The 22,189-nt window shown below is 38.9% G+C and overlaps 1 protein-coding gene across 1 annotated transcript in view; it reads left to right on the forward strand.

The window, feature by feature from the left end:
* cbl (Cbl proto-oncogene, E3 ubiquitin protein ligase) overlaps positions 1 to 22,189 on the forward strand; it is a 48,535-nt gene that overhangs the window by 2,037 nt on the left and 24,309 nt on the right. The window contains exon 2 of the mRNA XM_036560910.1: positions 4,989 to 5,236. Within this exon, the coding sequence (XP_036416803.1) occupies positions 4,989 to 5,236 (248 nt within the window). The remainder of the gene's footprint in view (positions 1 to 4,988; positions 5,237 to 22,189) is intronic.

A 22,189-nucleotide genomic window follows, 5' to 3' on the forward strand; every position in this document is an offset into this window, starting at 1 on the left:
GTGAGATTCTCACTGATACATGAGTAAAGAAAACAAGTGCCATCAAGGTCTGACAGAGCTCGTAGTTAGGTTTGCTGATGGCACCGAAGGCAAATCCACCATCTGCCTCTGTTATTACTCTTTTGCATGTTTCTCTCACGGGAAGAAGTAAAATCAACTTTTTGTCCTCTCTCAAAATAAATACTAGGCCGCATGTTTTCTTGAGGCCTTATTAAAAGCAGAAGTAACTGGTGGGTTAAAAACCAGCCTGAGCTGCTCAGAACTTAAGTTAAGTTACTCAGTCATATTTCTTCCACTTTCACACAGAACAGTTACCTGTGGTGTTGGATTATAAATTAAAGTCTTTGTAATCAGGCACTTCCCACATAAGTACAATGTTCTGGGTGTTGATGACTGTGTGGCTGACGTCATTTGGAATAACCTAGAATTGTTTTGTGTGGGGAATTTTCAGTGGCTGATTAAAATGTGCAAATCTTGGCACAATTTGCAACCAGTAGTTGATTTTGCATTCAAATTCCATTATAAACTTCTAAACACAATGTGGCAGGACAGTCTTGTTGTGATGTTTTCCCCCAGTCAAAGGAAGTAGCTGAACTAGTTCACTACAGACAAGATGCACTGGTAGAACGTATAGTCAGACCTAATTTTTTTCTTCCTATGTAGCTTTTTTGACTTTAAAAAATCTGAAAAGGATCAAAAAGTGACCTTGATTTGTGCTGCTGGCTATTGTTGTAGTTGCTGTGATTTTTAACAGTAGTCCAGTTAGGCCTCCTTAATTTCTCAGCTGTTATTTATTTAGTGATTTCTGGTCTTTCTGTGAGATTTTATGTTTCCTCTTACTTGTATTCAGTCGGTAGTGAATGGCAGCTCTATGATTTCTTCAGCATTCTGCTAATCATTGTTGATTGAGCCATACAGTAGGGTTGTTCATTACTTTGTGAGCAGGTTGGATTTGTATTTTTCCCAGCTTTGCAGACATGCAAAATTTTGGTGTGCAGTACTTCTGCAACAAAAATAAAATCTTCTTTTTATTAATATTAAACTTTATATTGAAAGAAACAAATGACATTTAGCCTAATGCAAGTGTCTGCATAATGCATCAGTTGATAATTTGTACAGTAACACTATTTTATGGAATAAATCACCATTTGCAGCATTTCTATTTATAGCTTCAAATGCTGCATTCATCAGCCCGAGCAAGCCAAGTCTTTCGTGCTTATTTCAGTTGAAGCTGGCCAAAAATAGGAGATGAGATCAAACTAAACCTTGTAACTAATATGGCAAAACATGGGATACGTGCAGTGCTGAGACAAGTTGTCCAGTCCAGCACAGAGTGGCTTCCTATTTCCATTATCCCATTTCAAAAGTGGAGAGATGTCCTGTAGGGTGTTTGAATCAATATCCAGCTGAACTGTAAAGAGTTATGTACAGAATAGGGATGTACAACTGTTAACTAAAAATTAATGTTGGGCTGTAGGCTTAGTTTTTTTTTAGGTGACAATACTGGTGATAGCACTTAGCCTACCTTTCTTATCTTAAAAGTGATAAATGAAATGTTAAATTCACAGATGATGTTATGGGCATATGATTTTCTACTTTAAGCTGTTTTAATTACATTAAATATACATGTTACCATTAACCTCTTGTAATGTTTTGCCCCACTCTTCACTTCCCGTATACGTCCCTAGTACAGCTTTAAATGCACAATGTGCATAATTTTAACTGTTTAAACATAAATGGTATTAGGTTGTGTACTTATTTGTAAAACATGCAAAATGCCTAGTGCTCACTGGCTCTATGCACAGTGTACTGAGCTAAAAGTTGGGCTGCTTTGAATGGTAAGACATTTGAAATTGAAATAATTTGATGTTTGCAAGTTGTATCACTAGATCTTTCATCATTTGGCAGATCTGACAATGTTACTCAAATTTTATTGCAATTTTTAAATACTGACTGCTGGGTTCCCATCACCGGTCCTAAGGAAGAGACTGTAGGGCGAAAAAGCCTTAATGCTTCCACTTCCAGCCAGTGCCTGAAGGCCACAGTGCGAGTGCGCATGCATGCATCTATGCATGAGGGAGATAGTGTGTCTGCGTCTCTATGTAGCTGTACGCTTCCTGATAATTCTGAGGACGTCCATGACAGCGGACTCTTATCTCCAGCTTGTCAGGGCTGCAGTAACTGATGTTTTGGGTCTACGAATTAGAAGCAGGATGAGCATGAGAAAAGTGGTCTACTGTGACCTCATGATGACATCATTTGTTCCCCACCCCCCCAATCACAGCTGGTACTGGGCTGAAGACGAAGGTTCCTCGGCTCCTTACCCCGCTCAGATAAGGAGCAGTCAAAGGCCCCACTGAGCAGCTGCAGGCACCAGCAGCTTCCTCCTGACAGCCACAGTCTCACAGTGTAGCGCTTCTCAGAGTGCTGGGCCTGTGACATTTGAGCAGATACCAGTTTCCTCAAATTTCCCACCCACGTCTTCTGATCAATAGTTCAGAAGGTGACTATGCTTAGCTCCTGTGCAGACAATAGATGAGAGAGAGCCAGTATGCTTAAGCAAATGGCACTGTGAGGGCTAAACATTAAAAGCGACCGGAGTTTGGTTTATAACTTGGGGTTAGTTGTTCTAAATGGACAAATGTAAGCTGTGGTAGTTCATGCTTGTAGCATGCTGCTTGCAGAAAGCATATTCGGTCTTCAGTGTGTTATAGACGCCCACTCTCAGCAGATTACCTACAAATACTCAAATCTGGTACGCATTCAAGGGTAGAAGCTGGTTTTCTCAAGACCAGAGAAGAGATTTACTGTGAACATATTTCCTAATCAGGCCTGTATAGTGCAGTATTGTCACGTGCCAGAAGAACGTAATTCTGTGTGAAGCATGCAGATTAACTTTATTGTGTACATATCACTGTCCATAGTGCTCTTGGTAACTGTAGTCATTTATCATTTGTGGCTGTTCTCACTACATGAATGTGCAGCTGCTCAAGCCATGTCTTTGGCATAGTCATGCTGTGTAGTCAAGTTCTAGTGTTTGTTGGAGTTGTAGTATATCAGGTAATTTAAAATCTATACAATGAATACGTTACAGTTTGGAGCTGTAATATCGTCATATGCAAAGCCAGCTATGATTTTTGTTTTATTTTTTTTATTGGCCTGCTGGAACAAAATCCCAAAGTCATTGCAAAGTTTATGGATTTGAAAGCTGAGGCACCCTCTGCAGTGCTGTCTTTAGCTTATTTTCATCTTTTAATTAATAACTGATTTACGGCTCTCGTATTAAATAACATCAAGCCTTTCTTTCAAAGTAACACATTGTTTTATTTCCAGGGTTGAATTCTGTGACGGCAACCATGTGCAAAGATATTTCAGTGTGGGTTTAGTCTCTTTTAATTACACACAACAGCACTTGAAGTATCAGCCATTATGAGGAATCTGCATAATTGTGGAGAAAATTAATTCTGTTTTTCACAAAATTAATTGGATTTTTGTCACTAGATCTTTCCAGACTCAAATCTTTGTATTTGCTGCTTCTGTATTTTGTAATGCTGTTCCACTAATTGAGATTAATACTTTTTTAGGAGAAATTTATTTCAGTACTGCACTATTTTAATTTACTACTTCACTTGCAGCTTTACTAGCAGCAGTGCTAAATCCTCAAAAAATTCATGCACAGCCCTGCCGTTACGTGCTTTCTTAAAACCTTTGTCCTTATTAGACGTTGAGAGGAACATATTTTGTACTGATAACTAACCAGAAGAAAAGTCTTAACAAGGATGTGGGTATGATCTTTATATTCACAACCTTAAAATAGACTGAGTGTTGACAGTATGTGAAACCACTAGATCTTACGGGACAGCCCTGCTTAGCAGTGAGACATCTTAATTCTTAGTAAGGAGTAAAAGTGATGCCGTTTTCAGACAATTCAGAATGGCTTTTAAATGCTTTGTTTTTATGTTAGATTTTAGGCAGTCTGTTTGTAGACTGGGACTGTCTTTATGTTCTGTGTCCTCTGGAAGTCGACGGCAGTTTTTTTTTTTTAATGCTGTAGTCTGCCCCATAGTTAAACTGCACACTTAGAAGTTATCATAATCCTCTGGTTGCATGTGTTCTTTTTAAAAAGAAGAGGAGTTATAGCAGCTGCTTAATGCTTAACTGTGCTTTAAAACAAAAGTGAAAGGTTGTCATGTCAGGATTCCATTTTGTGAACAGGAGTCTTGTGTAAATTGTGTGCATTAGTACAACCGTGGTTGAGCTTCACAGACAGAGCTCTTTGCTGAAGGGTAGGTCAGGTCGTGGTGTCACTTCTGTTTTCCGGTCTGTGCGGTTCCCCTTTTAGACTCGCCAGCTAAAGTGTTTAGTGTAGTTGATCGGGGGTGTTCATGGCTACACATTAAAATCTGTGAGCAAATTGCATGACAGTGGTGTCCTCTTCACACATAGGGTCATTTTATAGAACATTTGTGACATGATTATTGCATATAGCACTCATTTCAAACTCTTAAACCGTCCAGATTTTTTTATTGTCTAACTGCCATTTGTGGTGTATTAATTCAGTTTCATACAGTTATTCCATTTCATCCATTTGTCAAGTCTAAGTTTGAAGTTGTCTTAAACATACAGAACCAGTGCATCAACCATGTTTTTTTTCTTATTTCAGAATTAATAATCGAAAGTCTGAAATCAGACACAACCCATCAAAATAACCATTATAAAACAGAAACGTACAGATCTAAAAGGTGACTGCCTGAACACTATTTTTAGCCGCATACTTCGTCGTTTAACGGGTCTATGTAGTGGAACCAGTTGCCTGCTGTACCTTCATGCATAAAGTTTAAAAACAACTGGAATGGTGAACCCACCTGTACGGATAGAAACTATTTAAAATCAAAGTAATTTCATCATCAAAATTAAATCATATGAATGATTTGTCTTCCTGTCTTTTATATTGGTTTAACTTGCTGGTTTTATTATCCTCTATTTAGGTGGTGCGATTATGTCAGAACCCCAAGCTGGCACTCAAGAACAGCCCCCCATACATCTTAGACCTGCTTCCTGACACCTATCAGCATCTTCGTACCATCCTTTCCCGCTATGAGGGCAAGATGGAGACCCTGGGCGACAACGAATATTTCCGTGTCTTCATGGAGAACTTGACGAAGAAGACCAAGCAGACCATCAGCTTGTTCAAGGAAGGCAAAGAACGCATGTATGAGGAGAACTCTCAGCCAAGGTGAGTCCATTTTATGGTCTGATTTTTACTGAATTCTAACATGAGCAACAGTAATACCCCAGGGGTGAAAGGGTCCTGAGGTTTAGTGCCAAACCTGTGGATGCTTTCACTCAGGACTACCAGTGCAAGCCATAATGGCACCAAGAAGGCTTTAGTAAATGCTTTGCTTTAGTTCAGTCATGGCGAATCATTATACAATGTTTTATACAATTGTGTTTTTCAGTCTTCTTACATCATTGCAGTTGTGTTGAGTTGCTACACATTTACCATCATGCATGTCTACTTTCTCAAAGAAACGATGCTGCGAAAAATCAAATGTACAATTTCCCCTGATGTAGTCGATTAGCCAAGACACTAGGAATCAATGATCACACAAATCTTTTCCATAAATACATCGCAAAAACTTCTCTGCGTACGCAGAAAAGGTGTTGTGGCTATTTCTGACCCCTTCTGCAGAATCTGACTCTCCTGTATGTTCACGCATATCATGCAGATATCTTCAGATTAAATATTTGAGGTTAAGTTACTTACGTAGAGGAAACTGTGATGTCCTTTTGCCTATGTGTCATGCGTGCATGCTAAAGGGGCCTGAATTTGGCACAGCAGCTGCCGTTTAAAATGGCTGCCCACTGGATTTAGCTACTTAGTGAAGTTTTGTTCAGTTTGATTGTTCCCAGTAAGTTATACTGTGCTTCAAAGCACCTTAAGGTTTGCGCAACCTTAATGAAGACCTGGATGCAGATTGAGTGAATTGAGAGAAGTTGTGATGATGTATTTGCAGATTTGAGTGACTACCGATTTCTAGTGTCAGCAGTGTTGTCCTTGTAGCTCCAGCGCAAAACTAAAAAAAGTTGGGCAGCAAACATGTCTTGGCTGATGGAGTACATTTAGGATAAGTGGAAAGCTGTGCAAATTTTTCTGCCAAACCATTTTTTAATATGTTTGAGAAAACGTGAGGAAAGAGTGAATGGCTCAATCACAACCAGTGCAACCTTTTTGCATCTTTACTGTGGCTTAATGCGCACTTTTACAGGCTACATACAGTAGATCTTTATGCAGAATGTCAGTTATAGTAGAAAAAGTGAAAAACAGTCTAGCTATGCGAATGGTTATGATACGTGTGACTGTGCACTGTGGCTTTTGTTGGTCATTGTTTTTAGAAATGGGTCTTGGTCATGAGAAAACCCTTACTGACTTGAAGTCCAGTATGTGGGAGGTCGATCTAAAAGCAGAAGCAGTCATCAGTTGTGAAACCGTGTTTGTCAAGTCTTGAATCATGTGAAAAGCTTCTTGTGTCGTTAACCGTTAAGGATGCCTCTTTTACATTCAAACACAGCAAAGTGCCTGTGTTAGGAGGCAAATGTCATAGATCAGCTGCTTAACCCTGATGGATTTTATAGTGCTGTGAGATCCTATCTTCCCCACACCTTCTGTTTGCGACACTGGCCCTGTATTAGTGGACAAAGAGCCATGTTCAATGCAAATAGGGAGAAAGAGGAAGTGCTCTGCCAGGGACAATCCCTGATAGATAGCAGGCTTGCTTAAAGGCAACTCAAAATAGGTTGGCTTTCACTGTTCGTTCCCATTCTTTCTTGTTCATTTCTCTCTAATTTCTAGTGGAGTTAGTGATATATGTAGATGATGGCTTGATTTGGCTTTCAACACTGCAAGTTGTTACAATTTGAAAGAAGCAACCTGTCATCATTTCTCTTTTCTAATTTAAATTAACGTCATGCAGTCTGTCTGTGGTCACAGATTCTTTGTGTTTGTAACTGCACAAACGAAAGATAAGATGATGAAGCCTAAAAGGGTTGTACTTATACTTTTTATAGTGCTTATTTTCAAGGTATACTATTTTATGAGTAGATGCAATAATACAGTTGTACATGTTTACCTTAAAAGAGTGTTAAAATTGAATTGTAGTGTTAGAAAACGTAATATTTCATATGAGCAATGTTAGTACAAGCTCTCTCTTGCGGTTTGCAAAGTTTGTAAAAGGTGGGTCTTACCACCCTCGTTGTTCCTTCACTGACACCCTGCCAGCTGTATTTATTTTCCTGAGAAATAACTTAGCTTCATGGTGTGATCAGTGTGTCTGCACACACAATGCAACTGTGTTTTTGTTGCTTATTGATTTGTAAACTGTAATAATCAAAGCAATATTCACTACTAGGGCTGCATTGTAGATTGTTCCTTGCTGTTATCATGACTTTGGCCTTTGCTAAACTGATATTGCAGAAGTGTGCATAATGCAAACGAGCCTCTGAACTATCACAGAAGGTTTTATAGTGAGCTGTGGGCGTCCTGAATAATCACAGATGTTCTTTGGCTGTTGGGATGAATCAGGGCTTTCACATGATCCAACCAACAAGTCATCGGAAACGAGGCTAATCCTTATTCATGTCACTTCATGGATTCAGTAATGTGTTTTTAATAAACTAGAAAGTATATTGAAAGCGGAATTTATGGTATGGTATGATATTTTGTCTATCATGCAGCCCTAACCTGGATGTTGAACTGCGTTAATTGCTCTTAAAAATATAATAAGCTCCATTTGTAAATAATTTATCTGGGTAATTTATAAATGTATGTACATTTTTGTGTCTTAATATTTGTTACAAAAATCTAAAATATCACAGTGCAACTTTTTCCGGTGTCATCCAGCCCTACTTGCTTCTAAGGAGTGCTTTAAAAATTACACATTTAAATAGTGTGTTTAGTAAGAGTGGGCAATATGACAGTATTTTATCAAAGTAATGATAAAAAACATCACACTGTGCTTTTTTTTGAGCATATTGTGGATGTCGCCAGTACTTAAAGAATACTGACCAACTGCATATTTCATTACAGAAAGACCATAATTAGTCCTGTTTAACTGGAATGAAATCCACTGCAGTATGGACACTCACTTTCTGTACACATGATCTCAAATAGTATTGTTTAAATGTGGCACCATTGGTGTTTTTCCGTTCTGTTCCAGCTTACCAGACCTAAAAAAAAAAAATAAAAAAAAGAAATATTGAGATCTGTATCATAACAATGTCTTCAGGTATTGTGATTGTTACATTTTTTGCCATATTGGCCACTCCTAGTGATGAGCAGAAACAAAGGAGATAATAATTTCCATTGAAAGTACGTTTTTATTTTAGTAAATAAGAAATAAGATAATGAAAAAGTATAATAAATTTGTAATTTTGAAGAAAGTTTTTGGCCTACCAAATGTTTGTCATTTAATTGGCTGCAAAGCAAGTTACTTTAGCATAACTTTTAATACTAAAACTGAAGCTAAATGTTATTATTTAGACTTATTTTTAAATCAAAAAATAACAAATTTAAAAAAGTCCTTCCTGAAACCTAAGTGAAAATATGCTGAATTTCATACTGAAGAGGAAAGTGCATTGCAGCCCATAAGTAATTGGACAAATTTAATTTTTAAGGTTAAAGAGCAGAATTTTAGCTTTAATTTGAGCATGTTTATGTATATTATGAGTGAACCATGTAGGAATCGAGCCATTTATTCCTTGTCCTCTGTTTCAGGGAACCGTAGGCTTTTGGCCAGCTCAGTTGTTGCTTGAGCTGGTAGTTCCTGCATAAAATAGCTAAAAAAGTTTATGTTCTGGACCTGGCGTTTCCATCTAAAGTTTATTGCTGTTGTCTTTCACCGTGATGACTGAAGTTGTGTTGTGATTTTGAAAAATCAGAAAAATTCAAACTTAACCAGACACAAAGACAAAACATCTGACACGTCAAGATCAGCCGCTTGGTATGTGATTAGAAAGCCAGGACATGCTGTTGAGATAAGTAATAGAGCAATGTGACTGAAGAATATTTTAGGTCAAGAAGGAAAACAGTTGAAGAGAAGCATGCCTAAAAGAGTGCTATAAAGGGAAGAATACATCAGCTTACTTCATATAGTTGTATGTTTCACACCCACCCAGCATGATCTAATGAAATTGTGTAGATTTTTATCTGTAAGTACTAGTATGCTTAATGGGACTTGGTCAAGAATCACTTTCTCATCTTTGCTGTATAGTCACTTCAGTGTCACGCTGACTGATCCAATATTTAAATACATAAACTTTCAGTAGTAGCTCAGGACAGATAAATGTAGTCAATATTACTTAGGTTTAATAAATGAAACAATGATTTAAGTAGAGCCCAGAAAAAAGAAGCAAAAATAGAGTGCAAAATTACTCGAAGTAATGTCAGTGTTTCCACAAGTCCAGGTGACAGCCGGACAGAGCTGGTAGTAGGTAACCTTCTACATTGCTTGCAGGTCTGCAGGCTTATGTTGTATTATACTCTTTTTCGAACAGTGGGACAAAACATGTAGGCCTATATATGTTATAAATCACATGTAAAAAAATATGTAGGTTTTTTGAAAGTCTGTATAGAACCAGTCGTCTTTAGTTGTTCTCAAAACCACAAACTTTTGGGCCTTGTGTTTCTTTTCTCTTTTCTCTACTCTCTTCTGCACCACTGCTTCTGAAGACAAGCAGTAAGTCAAATAAGTGGTAGGGGTGATCTGCTTGGTCTGTGAGAGCGCCATGTTGCTACTGAGACTCCTCCCTTCTACAGTCTAGGTTTTTTAGGCTTTTTAGCATGCACGTGAAATAGAAAAAGAACAGAGAAATTCGGTTTTTTTTTCTACCTTGGCTTCAGAGCGGAGGAAAGATCCTGTCTGAGAAAATACACCCCCCTCAGCAGCTTTTCTTCAGCAATGTGGTGGAAAGCCAGCACACCAACTGATTTGAAGGCAGCACTTTAGATAAACTTCAACAGCCTCTTCACAGGTGAAGGAAGTGTTGAAGTTGTATAATTATCACATAGTGTGCTGTTCCATCTTCTGGTTAGATCTCGATCAGAGTATCAGAGTTTGCATGTGTATTTGTTGTTTGTCTCTCAGTTTGTAGGCTACCCTTTGTTTTTAACATCCTACAAGGCGCTTAGCAGCCCCAATAGCTTTTTTTAATGCTCTGGACTTCTTTGTAAATTGATCATAACCGGCAAGTGAACAGGGAGGGTACTGTTTCTCCTAGGGTTCTAGTGAAGACTGCCAGTCCAAGACCTTGAGTAGTCAAGATTGAGTCAAGTCCGAGTCTAAAGGGGGGGCAAGACTAATTCAGGTTCAAATGAGAGTGAAGCCCAAACAAATCAAGTCCTTTTTGAGGCCTAAAAAGCAAAACTGTATGTACAAAAGTAACTCCATCAAATTCAAATAACAACCTCCTTCTGCTTATGAACACAAATGTGGGATGGGTTGTAAGTCTAGAATATGGCTCGAACTGATTCATTTCTAAATTTAGTCAGATGTGGGGAGGATTTCTCAGTTTTTTGGAAGACAATTGTGCATCAGCAGACAGAGTTTCTTGGTGTTCCAGCTGGGTGAATCAAACATGAACAGATGCTCTTAATAAAAAATATTTATTTATTTATTTATTTGTTTGTTTATTTATTTATTTCTTTCAAGTGGTAGTTAGCTCTGGTTGCCACCGGAGACTAAACTTGGTGAGTCCAGTGGCTGAGACCAAGACAACTTTGAGTACAAATACAATGAAGTCCAAGACAAGATAAAGACCTTAGAAACAAGAGACTGGGTCCAAGACAGCCTTGGTTTCTCCCCTAGTAGTTTAGCACCATTAACCATACTGGCACCATGCATAGCACCAGTGGTGTTGCTGAGAGGAATTTCAACATCTCTGCAAATGTTGGATACTCCTCAGTAGCATGGTGCTGAATTGACCTCATTTCTCACTCGCATTCAGTGCAGCTGGGAGTGATCTTTGCTGTTGATGTTTTTGATGGCACTTTGCACCTCCTCAAATGTCTCCTAGTACTTTCAACAATTTGGTAAATGTGTCCTTAAAGGGAAGTGTATAGTCATAACTGAAGCTGTGAATTATTCCCTAGAACCCTTTATTCTCCACCACCACATCTGGCTTTCTGTCAATCACCAGCATATTCAGGATACTGTCATGTTCAGGATATTGCTTGATGTGGTTTGCATCCAGCTTGTTTCCTTAGAATATGAGCTCTTTTGAAAAAGTGTTCTTTTTTTTTTTCCTGAAATAAGAAATATGAGTGTGTGTTGGTACATACTATGTTTACATATTGAGCAGGTCTTGCCTTGTTGAAGTCTGCTGTGCGGTCAGTACAACAGATATACCACTTAAATGCAACTGGAGGGCAACGTAGCAGTAAATTGGGTGTGTTACATACAGAAGGAGCTGTAATTCCTACTTGGTTCTTCAGAAATGCTCACTGTGACTATAAGTGTGCTTACTCTTAGTCATTGTTCAATGTGGGAGCCAGCAGAGTCTAAACAGTTGATCTAACTGCATAATTAAATCTTATTACATGCATACTTCACTATGACTGAGTCACAAATCACTTTTCTCACACACCACACTCTGTGTGTGTGTGTGTGTATATTGTGTGTGTGTGTGTGTGTGTGTGTGTGTGTGTGTGTGTGTGTGTATATATATATATACATATATATTTGTTAATCGAGGTATAATATTTTGTCCTACAACATTGTTAAAACATTGACTCGTTGCCAAATTTGGTATTATTGCAAAAGAGTTTGCTAGAAAACTTTCGGGTTCAGTTATTAAAGGTCTTGATTTTCGGTTCCTCAAAGTATGCTCAAGTTCTGTGTTTCCATAGTAACACATGACTTTGCTCTAGTTGACTTCTCTGTGTGCCAACAAAGAAGGCTAGGTCTGCGCACATTCCTACTGTGTCCTAATAGTTTATCTTGTATCGGTTTGTATTTATATCTTTGTTTTATATCTTACATTTTTTTAGAAAAACAAATAGCATTTAGAAATGACAGTATGATGGTTGGACTAGTTTATCCTTTGTTTGCTGTTACGTTAAGAAAGCTGATTGTACGTTTGTTCCAGTACATTGACTTCGCAATCTTTAGCCCAAGAGCTGATAGGTTTTTTTGAATAGGACACGCTGATGACTAAAACTTTACGTTATAATTACATCAATAAACATTTTCTCTACTTCTCGAATAGACTACCTAGCGCAAAACCACGAGAGCCCATAAACACCCTCTTTGACATCTGTTTAAGCACAGTTACATGCAAAAGCTTAGATGAATGTGGTTGAGGGGGCGGCGTGCTTGTGTAGTGTGTGAATCTGTGACTAACGCTTGATATACTAGTCACACTGTCTTACACGGACACTGCACTTCCTGTTAACAGCTTCACTTCAAGTTCCTTTTAAACAGGCCATCCAGAACTGGTCTTGATCAGACTAGCTGTGTCTGCAGTCTCCCAGTATATGGCAGTTCTGTTGTTTCATCATTAGGTTGCGCAGAAGTTAACCAGTTTGTTCCTGTGTTCAGCCCATACTCAAAATTGTGTTCAGCTTTTTCCAAGCCTTATCATCCAGTCCTGGAATGTCGTGGTATGTGTTGCATTCCAAGCTAAAGGATTATACCACTTTGGCTTTACTCTTGCCCTGGCACATAAACAAAGAGTGATGCAATAAAACAATGTACAGAACTGTGCGAAAGTCAGAGACCGTTTGTTTGTTTAATATACAGTCAAAATGGTCATTTTTAGGAGATATTTTTGAGAAGGTCAAATATAATACACTTGCATAAGGAGGCGAAATGTCAAAGGAAAATAAAAGGAAAAAATCAGAGTTTTCCAAATTGGTGTTCATAAATTTATTAAAAGGGATTGAAATGGAATATGTGACTCCCTGCTGTGCAAAATCTGGTAGGCTAAGTTTAAAACAGTCCATCAAGATTTTGTCTTTGACAGACAGGAAAAAGTCAAGCTCCACTCTTGATTCATATCTAAAAAAAAAAAAATCCACAAGTGTTTCTGCCCATCCTTCCACTGTGAGAAGACAACTAAACACTGAGTCTGAAAGGATGTGTAGTTGTCAAAAAGCCGTTTCTGAGAAAAGGGAGTAGACAAAACAGAACAAAAAACTGCAAATCAAACATTACAATGCGCTGACCTCCCCAGAGTCCAGACCTCAGCATCACTGAATTTGTTGGGGATTACTTGGATTGCGAGAAGCAAAAAGCATCAGCCTCTGAGACTGAAGATGTGTTTAAAAAACTAATTTGATATATTTTGCTGTTGAGGGTTCTGTGTAATTTTCTTTCATGTGTGAATATTTTTTCTGCTTTTTTCTGACACTGGCAAATTAATAACTTGTACATAATTGTCTGGAAATTTGAATAAATGAAGAGTAACTGCTATACCATTTAAGGTGGAACTGGAAAATTCAACCATGACGTTAGCAAATAAGACGCTCACTTCAGCTTTGTGTGATTTAGCTGATCAGTATATTCTATCTACAGTTTTATGTAGAGCTCTACCTATAAATATTCGCCACGGTAAGACTTGTCTGTTTAACTTCAGCTAGTTACGTAATGAGTAGGGTTAGGTAATGAAACTTAGCCAGGCATTCATAGACCTGCTGCCTAGCAGTTACTGATAGTCAACTATTGTTAGCTAATATTTTACACAGTATTATTTTAATATACAAATGAAAGACAGTCAACTATGAAATGGCATTTTATTATTGAGTCAACAAGAATTTACAAACAGTATGAAATATACGTTGAACACAGCTGTTGACTAGCGTTACAATCTTGTGACGGCTAACTTACCAAAATGGTTTTGGAAACCCATCTATATAAGACAAGCTGTCTTATCATTTACACGCTGTCTGTGAATGTACAATAACGAAAAGGCCAACGCGGATGTTCATAGTTAACCTGCCTCTATAGTTACTTCTGTTTCACTGTTCTCTCTTAACAAATCAATCATTCTTGCAACAAAGTCATCTCACCCCTCTTTTCCATGATCTTACTTTAGTACTGCTGAGAACAGAGGTGACTTCCACTCTGTCCAGTCTTAGGAGCACAGAACCAGTGGCCCACCCTGCTACGTTGCCCTCCAGCATTATGCAGATTATGCTGCATACGTACCAAGAACCTGTGGGGGATTTGCGGTAGTTTGATTGTTCTCTCTCAGTCCATTATATACCCAAGGAATTGACTCTCAGTTCTCTGAGGCTCTTTTGTTTTTTGTTCAGAGGTTTGTCGCCGACAGCTGTCCTCTTGAAGTTGCAAATGATCATTTGTGTTTTGCACCGGACTAAATTCCTTTGAAACATGCCATATTTAGTGCATGCCTGTGTCCTGGTTTTGTGCATTTAGACTCTATTTCAAGAGGGCCATTGTGCCAGGTGCTAAATTTAGAGCACAATGGTCTTGACCATGTGTGACTAGTTTCCTATAAATGCACACAGGGTGCCACAAATCTGTCCCTAGCAATCTCTCCATTAAGTTTGACTATCAGCTCATTTTATCTTGTACGTCATAGCTCTGTATGAATGGATCAGTTGCAGTGATACGGAAACGAACCACCAGATAGCAAAATGTAGATGTTGTACTGTCCTGTGGTGTAACTGACTTTTCAGTGCTCCTTTGTGTGGCAAACTTGATATTGTGGTTTCCTTCAGTTTAGACTCCAGCTTAATTGTCATAAATGTTTGTTGTGGTGAAGGTGCAGCACTTGTACTGCGCATGCGTTCTCAACATCCTGTTACATGGCACATTCTGTGAATTTACCTTTGAGTTTACTGAAAGAGGTAATGAGACTTCTGACACATGCTGAAGATTTCAGATTAAAAAGCACCCATTTCAGGCTGAGCTTCTTCTCTTATCATGTGGCATTACCACAGACAATGCAAAAAAGAAGATGCAGATGGCAGTCACATTTTTTAAATAAAAATAATAATAATAATAAGTTACATTTATATAGCGCCTTTCACAAAGCCAAGGTCGCTTCACATAGCATGGGCAAACAAACAACCCCCCCAAAAGCAGTTGCAGTATTTTAGATGTTGGGGAACATGGTGGGAATGGTTGGATAAGTCGTTAGAGATCTGTGAATGCAGTTTCGATTGCAATACATACTTACAAGCGATGTTTGAGTCTGGGAAGGACCAGAACACACTAACGTGACAAGGTTGACAACCGCACCAACTGTTGATTTGCTTTTTGTCACCATCAACTCTCATCTTCTATGAAAATTTGCACTCAGCCATCACGTGTACTTACTGCACCTGCACGACATGTCTCTATATAGTGGGAACTGGCACTGATCTGTAAAACTGACTGCAACATACAAAGCAAAAAAAAATAATATTTGAATATCTTAGAAGCGTCTTCTTTTTTTAATTAAGTCTATTAAAAGGTGACAAAGAATGGAAAACTGAATAGTTGAATAACATAGTGTGAACCTGAAACACTGTCTCCTCCTTCACATACAAGTTCTGCATTTGCAAAGAGGGCAAATTCCAAAATCCTAAACCATTACATACAAGTCTTAACTCATTAATATTTACAGCTCATGTTCCAGCCCAGCAGGAGACTGCAACAGTGGAGCGACAGCAATAGAAATGCCAAACTCTTTGCTGAAATTGTGGTCTACAAGGCTGTGAAGGGGTGTCGGCACTTTTCATACCTTTCCCAAGGAACCAAACTGTCTGCAGGTGTGGATGATGTTCATCTTCAAACAAGGCTGAAGTTGGCTTCCTGTTCACCAGCTTAATCGAATGTTCCATTCCACCTTAAATGCTGCAGCTTGTACAGGCACCAGCTTGTAACTGCGGCACAGTTTAAGGTGGAATGGAAAATTTGCAAAACAAACCAGTGAATAGGAAGCCAACTTCAATTCAAAGGTGTTAAATTTGCTCTGCATATTTTACTCTGGACAGTTTCTCAAACATTGGACAATATTGAACAGGCTTCACTCAGTGTTTGAAGAGAGTGACAGTAGCTTGAATTGAGATCATCCTAAATTGAAGATTTGGTAGTGAACTAACAACTTTAACTTACTTTGTGTTGTTGTCGAGATTGAAAGCAAGTAGCTAGTATAGGTAACGTTAGCTACTAGCGAGCTCCAAGTAACTAGCGTAGCTAACCAAGTAGTATGCTGGTCTAGATTACATACACAGAGGTTCATTTTATTTTCCTGCCTGTGTCTATTTCGACATCTTGCTTCTCTGCGTGAGCCATCACGGTGCCTCACTGTAAACTAGCAAATCAGAGCAGAACTTGCCAAATTATTCATGAGCAAGGGAAAATGGCTTGTTTCAACCTAGGGCCTAATCATATGGTTGAAAAATAGGTGTGTAAAACCTCACATTTTCTCTTTAGCATAAGAGTATTCAAGTACCTAGAACAGCAAAAACAGTTAAATGGCCTATCCATATTTATCAAGCTTTGCTATTCGTACTGTTGTTGAAAATTGAAGCTGTTCTCCTTAAAGGTTCTCTTGAGAGTGCCATTTGCTCACTTTTGTTGTCTTTCATTTCTCTCCTTGTGAGCTGATTCTCAGCTCTCCAATGACCAACAGCTGACATTTATGATGTTTAATTATACTGTATGGTACTGTCAAGGGCCAACTAAAACCACCGCACAAACTATGGGTGACTCTTGGCCACCAACACCCTGACCCCATCTGAAGGTCGATGGTCAGCTTGGTATATCTGTTCCTAAGTGAAATACTAGTGTAGTCGGCTCACAAGCATTACGTTGTCATGTTTTTGAGTTAACTACACTAGCAAAGTATGTTTGTTTGCCATGTGAAGTGCTTCAGAAGAATACTGCAGCACTTGTTACAACATCAAATCTAGGCATAAAAAAACACAGTGCCAACCCAGCTGCCACACAGTGTTTCTTTTGACAAGAATTTTAAATTTAGTTTAGTCTTAGTCGTTTACTGAAAAGTTGTCATTGATTTAAAGTCAGATTTTAGTAACTGTTTTGTTTTGTTTTTTGTTTTAGCCAAATTTAGACAGTGGAACTCAGTTTTAATTAGAGTCTAATTTTACACAGTGTTTTAATTTCAGACAGTTTCATGATACTGTAATTGATTTTGCAGAAGCATGTTTCTCCTGGCTATAAATTCCATGAACACTAAGCATACCTTCAACTGTGTGTTTAGTTATCTACGCTGAAATTGTTATTGGCATATGTCTTTCATATATCTTATAAAAATGAATGCTTAAGGTTTAATAGAAGTGCAGTACAATCATATTTCCTTCACAGGTTATGTTTATTATCTGCATATATCTACAACACACATTTATACTTTTTCCCACCATTTCATTTTTTTTATTAGGGCATTGAAATACCCATCAAATTTAACTGCCTGCCCATTTTAATTACATTATTGTTAATAGGGCATCAAAACACCTATCAAACACCAGTTTAACTGTGCAAAACCTGTTTTTGTCAGTTTACAGTAATTCTACTTCAAAAATATAAAGTAAATTTTAGCCCCAGTTCTCCACTTAAACAGTACATGTGCTGTCCTACACAAATACCATGATGGCAGTCGCTGATGTTATCTGTGAGTAGCTTATGAAATCTGGCTAAACGGAGTGAGAAAGTTAGCACCACTCTGAGGTGAGTGTCACCGCTTTTAAAGCCAGAGCAGTCACTATGACATGTAACGTTACATTTCCATAATGTCATCAAATCAGTCAACATACATTTATATTTACCTTGGCAGACGCTGCGAGAGGGCATGTAACGTATGTCTTTTCAAATTGATTATTTTTCCTGCCCATCTTAAATCCACATGACGCTCCATTCTCTTTGGCAATGAAACGCTCAATCTTTCTTTCAGTTTGAATATAAGAGAAATGTGCTCACAGATCATCTCTTTTTTTCCACCGAATGGGTCACTGGTGAGGATGAGGCACTCATCATTTTTGAGGCCAGCTAAAAGTTTTGTTCAGCTTTTTAAGCTGGCTAGATTTATTAGTAGGCTCTGACAAGGTTAACGTGCTCACAGTTGTGTGTACATGCACCAAGCAGGAAAAACTGAATGATCTGAAATGTCATTCAGATCATTCAATGAGACAGATGCATGGTGGCAGTTAGAATTTGTACTTGCACTTGCAAATTTATGTAAATGTTTGGCTAAAAAGGAAAACAATCAGTGCTTTGAGATGGCTACTGTGATCTAGGTTGTCTGCCCAAACAGAGGCAGCTATTTTGTCTAGTCTTTAGTCGCCAGGGCATAATGAATAACGAGATTTCCTCATAATTTTTGTTGTCAGTGTTTTTTCTTTAACGTTATGTATCACACTGTGTGCTACCCCAATAGGAGGAAGGATGCTTGAGGCCAGAGACACAGTCGCAACAAGCATTTTACTTTAATTTTCGTTCACAAAGCAGAAACAAAAACCCACAAACAAAACTCACCACTTTTCAGTGGCTTCTGCGCTAGACTGAGTCCTTCTTCTCATGTATGAGCTTTTCAGCAGAGTCCTTTTCTGCTCTTGCTGCTGCTCTGTCCCTCTCGCTCTCCCTCCTGGGGTTCGGGACTCAGGCGCCATCTTCATGCCTCACGTCGCTGTCGTCGTTTTCCCACCCTCTCTCGCGGCTGACATCCTCCTCTTGCTGTCACTTGCAGCTTTTGGTGGTGTGTGAGGGTCAGGAACCGCCTTCCCACCCTCTCTCGCAGCAGTCGGGCAACTGGCACACGTTGTCGTTACAGTTTAGTCATAAAATAAAAGGTTGGCAGCAAATTCTTATGGTCAGAATTTTCATTGACAAACTAACACTGCCACCAGAGCTAAAAATCTGTATACAAAAGCTCAAGGGGGACACTTACCCCATACATGTGGAATTTACATTGCTTTCTTTATTAGTCTCATCATCTATCATGAAGCTAAAACACAACATGAGCTGTCTGCACTCTGAGGACTCTGTTTGGTCTGGTCGGTGGACAGAGGGGCAAATGGCACAGGTGCGCAAGTGGAGCAGCCAACATCTCCATGCTGTTCTCTTGCTCCTCAAATAGTGGCACAACCCCAGCTGCAGCCAGTCAGATGTTACCAGAATAGCGCCCTATAATAGAACAAAAAGACAAAGACAGTACAGACCCATGCACACACATGCATCCTGCACATCATAACACCACTAGTTAAGCCTGTTTTAAATAGTCCACTTTGTTCAGACAGACAGCAGGTGCAAAAGACTAGACTGTTATTTTAAAGTACCTTTTTAAGACTTTACCACACAGTAGGACCACCCTTCATTAGGTTGCATCTAGAATTTGATGCCTAATAAGCCACGTTGTTCTTAAGATCACATATAACCAAAATAATTGAGCTACTTACAGGAATAGTTTGGCAAAAAATCATAATAACGTGATTAATCACCCTCCCCCAGCTGCAGTCAAAAAGCCAAGACGTTTCTGATATCTGACGTGTGTTTTCCTAGTTTACAGCGAGAGATTGTCGGCTACTATAAACAGCTGCTAATTCGAATTTTCTGTTTCACCTCAAGTGGTGCTCCAGTTACATCCTAGTGCCTGTAGAGATGAGAATGTAACCGCTGCACCTTCTAAGGCAGAGCAGAAATTTAGAATAAGATGCCGGTGAATAAAAATCCAGCTTCACCCTAATCAAAAACTCTGTGTGTGCAGTAATTGTTTTTCACCTGATATGTGTTTGAGTGGATTACTTTTTCTCTGGGTTCATTTTCTATTTTGTGCTCACTTGTCATACTCCTGTCATACAATATGCAGCCAACATGCTTGAATAGCACTGCTTTACATAGATTGAAAAAATGTTGAATGAATGAATGAATAAATAAATAAATAAATAATCTCTCTTTTAGCCATCTTCAGTGATTTGTTTAAGCGCTGAAATTTATAGCTCCAATTTCCTCACAGCAGAGACATTCCACCTCTGTTAGAATCACCTGGCACTTTCCACAGTTAAGCACACTTTCTGCTGCAGGTATGTCCAGTGAGTGAATAGTGAGTCCAGCATCCAGCTGACGAGTTTCCTCAGGCATATACACAAGTTCAGACATATATGGCTGAAATGTGGTCGTCGAAATTGTAATCACACGTTGTTTTGATCTTCCCAGAACAAAAATGTAGCTTCTCTGCCAAGTTGCTATTCGTGCTGTCGGTTTTTATAGGAATAAATGTAGCCCCGCCTTTGGTTGAATGATACCACGTAGTGTACTGAGATATAAGTGGTTCTGCTTACTTACGGTAACCGTCCCACCATTCATTTATGCGGAGAAGCTTAATTTTGTTTTTATAGACTAAAATTGGTCATCATATGTCCTAAACGTCATCTGTGGGTTTTGAGCGGATTAAGAGATGTTTGTGGCCGTGAGTTTGGTGACAGTCCAAGTGTTTGTTAGCCACATTAGCGTAGCATATCACCTAGTGAACTAAAGAAGCACGTATCAGACACCAAACAAGTCTTGACTGATCGACTGCATCTGAGATAAACGATAAATGATGTTAATTAGGTTTTTAGTCAAACTATTCCTTTAATGACTCAGTTTCTCACTGTGCTTTAAGGCCGTTCATACCCATGCTGCTACTAGTCAGCTGTATGTTTTTTGGATGGAACCCTGTATTCACACTGGATGTAACGCATCAACACCACATCAAGTGAATGTGAGCTTGTGTAAAATGGAATCATATCTGTTCTGTCAGATGAGCTATTAAAAAACGCACTAGAAACACTTTCTGTGTGACTGGGCCTCAACACTTCCAAGGGCTCAGTTTCAGCTTAAGTTACACTGCCCTGCACGTTGCCCTGCAGTGAGCCTGGCCCGGCCCAGAGGAGAGTTGCATGCACACTTAGAGTGCAACATCATGTTTATTTATGGCCTCTTGAGTGCACTTGCAGACAAAACTACAGCACAGTTGTGCACTTCCTTGTTTGCCCTGAAGACATGGCAAAAATACATGGTTTGTTCAAGTTTCCATTTGTGTTTTCCTCTGAAACTGGGCTTTTGTGGTCTGAGTTTTGAGGATTAAGCAAAAATGGAAGTTGACCAAAATATTCATTTCCTTTTGAAGATTACTGCAAGTTTTTCATGATGAAATAACCTAAAGAATGCACACCTGCAGCGAATGGAGGGTATATTTTGGTGCAAGGGGGGGAAATAAAAAGACATAGATGCAAGGTGGTGGACCCAAGACGACTCAGATACTTCATTATGGTGTGAACGTGTGTGTGCACTAGACTGTGCGGCTGCTGCCACTGCTGTTTCCTGACAGAGATCTGGTGTGAAGCCAGTTCCGGAGAGTTAAATTTGTATAGTGATGACTGTGTTGAAAAAGAAGCCCAGGAAACTTAGCTGATGACTTGGGTGCATTTTCATAAAAGGAAGAGCTTTTCTGTATGAGCATTGTAAGGCGAAGGGAATGTAGCTGCTGCACATCAGCCAGACTCTGTGTTACTGAATAGCCTACAATGGCCTCCCTAATTAAACATACTGTAATCATATTGGTGGTGATAGACTCTGCAGTTAGCTCTGTGCATAAGTCTGTAATTAATTTAGTGCTAGCAGCTTTCACAGTTAGACCAACCACCGAACACAAAGTGGGCAGTTTGATGAATCCACAAAAATTTCCACTTGAGCTCATTAGAGGCACGACGGTGAAATGCAAATGGGTTGTGTTTGTTAATTGTTATTGTGATACTGGCCTTTGAAACCCGTTTTATTTTTTATTTTTTGCATTCATTGCATGTTATCCAACAGACATTCATATGCTTAAAATAATGGAGTAAGATCTTTATCAAGGTTACTTTAAGGGTTCTTCAGTGTATTGCAGTTGCTGTATCTACCATAGACACAAATACGATTGCAAATATGATTGCAGTATGTTTAATTGGGCAGACCATTGTAGGCTGTTCAATAACATCTTGTCCAGCTTATGTGCAGCAGCTACATCCCCTATACTTGCAATACTCCTACAGAAAAGCTTTCCCTTTTGTATATATGTAATGACGGTATGGAGTAGTTCCATGTTGTGTAGGCCTAATTTTCATTTTAATTTAGTTCCTCCAGGAATTTGCAACCAAAAATTCACGCAGGTTCAACTAAAACCCTTGTAATATTTGCAAGGGCTCACA

This window comes from Colossoma macropomum, unplaced genomic scaffold (assembly GCF_904425465.1).
Source record: "Colossoma macropomum unplaced genomic scaffold, Colossoma_macropomum, whole genome shotgun sequence".
NCBI lineage: Eukaryota > Metazoa > Chordata > Actinopteri > Characiformes > Serrasalmidae > Colossoma > Colossoma macropomum.